The sequence below is a fragment of the Anopheles coluzzii genome, chromosome 2, assembly GCF_943734685.1.
Source record: "Anopheles coluzzii chromosome 2, AcolN3, whole genome shotgun sequence".
In the NCBI taxonomy this organism is placed as follows: Eukaryota; Metazoa; Arthropoda; class Insecta; order Diptera; family Culicidae; genus Anopheles; species Anopheles coluzzii.
Genome location: NC_064670.1, coordinates 104,597,695 through 104,603,897, shown reverse-complemented (window position 1 = coordinate 104,603,897; position 6,203 = coordinate 104,597,695). Strand labels below are relative to the sequence as shown.

The following is a 6,203-nucleotide window of genomic DNA, read 5'->3' as shown; positions in this document are numbered from 1 at the left end:
CCTCGCAGGGTCATTGGCTTAATTAAGCCGATCCGGGGTGGTCGTATATCACCCGTACGCTAATGGATCTTTTATTGGCACGTCGTCATCGTCGTCGAAAAAGGGCTCTTACACGGACGCTGGTCAAAAGATTGCGCCGCACGCCGCACGGACGGTACGATCGCGCGAGCGCGCTGACCACAAAGGTGCTGCAAGTACGTGCGGTCCGTGCACCTAACCCACCCCACCAACGGTAACTCCAAAAACAGGCGTACCACGGATATGTCTGCATTCGAATTCTCAGTGAACCGTAGTAAACTAGTAGCTATTTCTGTGGGGTGTGTGTACTCGGCGGTACTCCCTTTTGCCTTTTGCCACCGGTAGCCAAACCGAAGGCGGTACCCACCACTTCCTACAAAATGGACGGGCGTGTGCGCGCGCGCGCTTGTTGACTTTAAGTTATTTGTTGGCCTTTTGTACGTTTTCGAAATTCGCGGGCCAGAACTCGCTGGCATCGAGCGCGGAGGGAAACAACCGTCAGCAGCGACACCCCGGATATGAGGTGTAGAATGCGCCCTGAAAGTGTATGTTTAATTATGTGCACGCGTGCGTGTATGGGTGTTGTGTGTGTGTGTGTGGCACGCGTTTAATCCACATCCGCAGTGTATGGGGCACGCGCAAGTGTGCGGTTGGTGAGGTTTTTTGGGTTTAGGTGAAGGGGTAAATTATGGTCACCCTGCCGCAACTACGGGCACAGAACGGGCCCGGTTCGGTTCTTGACGATGACGGGCTTGAAAATGGAAAATCGATTTCACGACAAGGTTGAGGTGGTCTGTTAGAAAGTGTGATTTGATTAGATCGTGTGCAATATCTGTTTCCAAAGTGGCAACTGTTTCCTGTGCGCTTAGGAGGGTGTGAAGTATTGTATATACGGTCATGTCGTTCGTGTTTGTTTGAGCAATTGTTAATGGGTTTATTGCGTTGATTGGCTACACATTACGCAAATATTGTATAAAGCGGTGACAATGTGGGAGATACCACTTTATTGCAACTGTACAATCGAGCTATAAGCCATCTTTAAGAAGTTCAGGGCGTTGTGAAAGTTGAGTCCAATTCATTGTAGATGCATGCAGAAGAAATATGTGTGGATTTGATTCAACTGTTGCTCTCGGAATGTTGATGTTTTGTAAACCGGATAACTGCATATCAAGCAAACTTGTTCACTCGGCAAACCTCTGAGGACAATTCACTTGCAGGTTTATGGTCACGTAGATGGGATGTTATCAATAAACAAGTACCAAACATGAGGTCTCAATCAAAATCAATATACCAATAAGTAACTGTAGCTTTCAAGTTCCGAGTTCCAGTTACAGAGGTGTTAGTGAAATATAAACATAATAGAAGTAGCACGATATCCTTCTATTCCCGTTTTAACGATCTGACTATACCACAAATCAGGAAAAAGAATGCATGACGTCATTAATCTTATCATGTCTTATTCAATTACTATCGTACAATGTAAACCTAGAAGATCAGAATACTCATTGTTCTGCTATAGCATTTAACATTTTATTCCATTTATAGATTTTGGTTAGCTGTGCCACGTACACATAATTTTGAATGGATTCTTGAATTTCCATGACACTTCTAACATCTTCTCGTATTATTTCCTCAATGTTTTCAGCACTTAAAAACAGAATGGATATCAGAAAGCTAATTAAGCACATAATTCCTACTCCGAAGTACTATATCTCAGAATTCTCTGAAGAATTGCTTTCAAAAATCAAATGTTTGGGGATATCCATGAAGGAGGAGAAATTATTGTCAAAAACTTTCCAAAGCTACTATTGATTTCTGCTTCAGTCATGAAATTTTCTAATGCATATTGCCCGAAACCAAGGTTTGGGGTAACATTTCTTGAATTCAAAATACTGCCGTGGAATCATAGGCATTGAAGAAACGGATCGAAAGAAATTACAGAAAACAGTAACCTTCAGAATCAATGAATGTCTTTCACGCGTGACCTAGTACATCAACGCCTTGCCGCACCTGCATTCAAGACCAAACTTCTTCGACGGTTTTTTTTATCTCACTAAATTTTCAAGTGCAACGGACACCCTCGGTTCCGGTCCCAATCCACCGATATCCATCGATCGAACCGACCGTTAGCTGTTGGCTGCGTCCTTAGCCATGCTTTCGGACTGCACCGAAAGCCCCGCCGGACGATCGACGCTGTGACCTTAACATACCAGAGGAGGCCGGACCCTCTCACTCACATAGACACACACACACCCCTTGCCGGAAAGTTTGCCTGCTCAACCGACCCACTTGCCACGCATCATTGACTGTTCGCGCAAAGTACGAAGATCCGGAACCGAACTGTTGTGTGCAGGGCCTGGTCCGCCGACGGGCACGGGTAAAAGCACACGGAGTAGCTTAAACGTGTCTCGCTTGGATGATGGCTTACGTGCACCAGATGGCTTGCTGGTGCTTTTCTTTTCCCGGTATTGTTGGAACGATATTCTTTCGGCGAGCCGATTACCGATCGATCCGGATCGTTCTCCTCTTCGATGATCGTTGCAAAACCAAAGATTGAGGGGCAGCGACGACGCTGTAACGGAGTATGTAATCATGACATTATTATGTCACTAATCTGCCTATTCTCTCCCTACATGTGATATACACACACACACACACACACACACACACACACTCATATACACTCGAAGCGGTGGTTAGTGGGACAAATCGGATGAGAGTGTCACAGAGTGTTCCATTTTCTCCCCGTGCTTGCCTGCCATCGACAAGAATGTGAGAAATTTTGATTAATCTAAAACAACCCTAAATGGCGCGAACTGGATCTCCGGCCCCTGAACACTCTCTTTGGCTACCTCATCACTCCCCCTCTCTCTCGCTCCCTCACCCCATACCGATCGATCACGTATGCGTAAGGGAAAGTCATAACGATTTGCAAATCAGCTGTCCATCGATCGGCCGATCCCATTGGCGCGACGCGAATGGCCATAACTGGCGCGGAATGTGCTGCCGATCGTTACTTTGTGCAAAGTAGGGAAAAAGGCCCAGCCTGCTTGGGCAATAGCGACGAGATGGAGCGTGAAAGAGGTATCGCACAGACACACATTCACCTGGTGCTCCACTTTGCCTAGCAGAAAACGTCTCCCGTAGAAGACAATAGTAATTAGTGTTGAGAAATAAATCACGTAAAAGTGTGCTACCAGTTGTGTGGGGCACAAAAAGGGCAACACGCGGCAACCTATCCAGAACAAACAACGCGCAACCGTGCGGGTGAGAACCCACAATGTGTGACTAATCACTTTAATAATATCTTTGAGCGGGGAGGAGGAGGACCTCAAGCTCGAGGCACACACACACACACACGCAGGCGAGGCTCGAAAGCCCAAAAAAAAAGAGCTCACCCAAAAAACCACCCAAACTTCATTATAACACCAACAATTAGAGAGTGGACGCCACCTTCCCAAACGCGACTGCCCCGGAGGTAGTCATGAGTGACTTGTACTTGACCAGCGAGCGATCGTAAATCAATCGCCCAAAGGAGCGGCCATTCATGTGTCAACCGCCAGAAAAAGAACCTCGATACTCGAACCCCTCCTCACGATGGGGCGCATTTTTTTGGAGGGAGGGTTTCATATATTTTGGGGTGTGCATCCGAAACGCACGGTTCAGAGCGCGGAGAGTCGTAAATCATTAATCGAATGGCGTTGGACATGAATTGTAGGCACATTAGCCTCTGCTACGGCATTGAAACCCCTGTTGTTGTGCCGAATAGTTTTGGGTTCAGCCTTTCTGTAGGCCGTCGCTGTTCAACTACTTCATTATCATCGGTACACCCGTGTGCGGAAGGCAAAGAGCTGGATCCCAATCGCGTTACTGCAGTCTGTTTACTTTGTGATTATGCTACTGCCAATGAGATAATCGCAGCGAAACAGTCGCTGAGGTGAAGGAACGGAACGACGTGCGAAACCGTAATCGTAACGACCCGTGGGCATGTGAAGCTTTTCACTCTGGATCCTCCGGGATTCGGGTGCCGTTTTGGCAGTGTCATAAAATTGCCGATAGATTCCGTTTTAAATGCCATTTTATGGCAACTCGCAATAGGAGCGTGTCGCATGCCGCTTTTGGGAGCGATCGTTGAGCTAGTTTTCTTAGCCGTTGCTTCTCCAAGATGCAGCTCAACAGTTAGCCAAACTGGTCGTAAAAGTTTAATTTCTCCCGGAAGGTGCTGTGATTTTAACGAGCTGCCGAAATGTGATGCATCATTGCGCAATGACAATAATTGTCATTCCCCGTATGCTTCCAGGGGCTTTGCGCTAGATGCACTTTCTAATCAATAGCGAGCGCTACTTTCTCGTGCGTTTCGCATGCATTTGTTCGAGAGAAAGTGTGCGTAACTTCATTTCGCAATATTGTGCTCGAATTTGAATCAAAATTAAATGGAAGAAATAATCTTCCAAAATCAAAATCAAAACCAAAATCAATAAATAAATCAAGATTCGTAAGAAAGTCATAGGATCTAATTGAAAAATCCCCCGATTATTATTTATTGTTTTACTCGCGTCTTTTTGCTTGATCTGTACGACTCTTGAATGTACGGCGTAAAATCATTCTAAACATCACAAAAACATTCACACAAATACACACACACACACACACACACACATTAGCAGTGTTTTGTCTGACTCAACACCCTGAGTTCTGCAAACAAACCGTAGCGAGTCTCACATTGATAAGCGAATCCGCGCCTCAAACCACTGATAATCTCTAATCAAATTGTGCTCACGCGCTTGATTGACATAAACATTGCCGGCGGTAACGGCATCATACACACAAAAAAACTGCACTCAGTTCCCTTCAGTATGCGGCCGCTGCAAGTTCCCGCCTGGTTGCACATTTCCTACGAGGAGAAGAAGCTGATTGCGTACCTGGCCGGAAGCGGTACGACTGCCTGCAGCCTGTACCTGCTCACTATGGCCGGCCGGTCGCTGAGCTTTTCCGACCAAACTAGTCCTTGCTTTTCGGAAAACAGTGGTGAGTATAGATACCGAACGAGTGTACGGTTCGTTTCGGGCCACTTGCCATTCTCAATGGCTTCCCATCCCTTTCCAGCGTACAATCTGGAGATAACGCTCGTGGTCATCCTGTCCGTCATCTATCTCGTTATTGGGGGAGCATTTTTCTGGGGCATTTGGCAGGAAAAGGCCAAATATCTGCTGCCCTTTCTGTGCTTTCTCGTTGCTGCCACCGGGTTCCTGGGGCATGCCCATATCGATTGGATGCTTTTCGAGGCCGGTACGGGCGAGCGACAGTTTGGGATTTTTGCGTTCATCTTTGCCACGCGTGAGTGTTCGATCCCGAGTAAGTAAGCAGTTGAAGTGATCGGGGTGTTTTTTTGTCTTTTCAGTGGTACTTACATTTGCCAGCACAATCATTCTTCTGCTGTATCGTGAAATGAACTCGGAGAAGCGTGTGAAAAAGGGCAATTTTGAAGTGTTCTACAATGATGAAAAATATTAATAGTAATAAGTGCTGTTGAGTGTTTACAAACCGCAAAAGGTTACCCATTTAGTGGCAGAAAATAATTATCGAAATTTGATGTTGTTTAAGTATTAGTAAAGTTTCTATAGTGATAAGGTTTTAAGGTTTTTTCAAAGTGTGTGAAAACGAAATAAAATGAAGCTGTGAATATTTGTTCATGATTGGACAACTTTAGTTGTTAAGTTTCCAGCGATTATCATGTCGAAAAATTACGCCATGTGTCAAGAAGAAAACCCTTCTCCAATCAAACACTTTTTTTGAGGTTCCTCAATATACTCCAATGTGTCTTCGCAAGAGTGTCTTCGTAAGAGTGAGCCACAATTCAACACCTTATGTGGATGCTCTCCAGAATCCTACTCACTAACCAACACATAGAGAATTCTGAATTTTTCAGATCAATGAGACATAATGCAAGCTCACATAGACATTCTTGTCTAGCAAGCAATTGATGAACTCAGTCTGTTGAGAACAGATCATACCAACCTCGGACACAACCATGTCTACTATCTCGTCTGCTGTGTCGTTGTTTATTGGTAGAATCGACCTCAACATTCATCGCAGGATGTTCAATTGATCTGTGCAAAAGGGTTTGATTCTCTGCACGATAGTGATATCTTAATATCCCCTACAATTGTATCAACTCCTCCAAT

General features: G+C 45.4%; 1 protein-coding gene across 1 annotated transcript; it reads left to right on the top strand.

Annotated features, from left to right (window-relative positions):
• The first annotated feature begins 4,844 nt into the window (after window positions 1-4,844).
• LOC120949606 (uncharacterized) lies at window positions 4,845-5,727 on the top strand. Its single transcript, XM_040367007.2, has 3 exons — window positions 4,845-5,046; window positions 5,125-5,355; window positions 5,420-5,727. The coding sequence occupies exons 1-3, from the start codon at window positions 4,875-4,877 to the stop codon at window positions 5,530-5,532; spliced, it is 516 nt and encodes a 171-aa protein (XP_040222941.2). The 5' UTR covers window positions 4,845-4,874; the 3' UTR covers window positions 5,533-5,727.
• The last annotated feature ends 476 nt before the right edge of the window (window positions 5,728-6,203 follow it).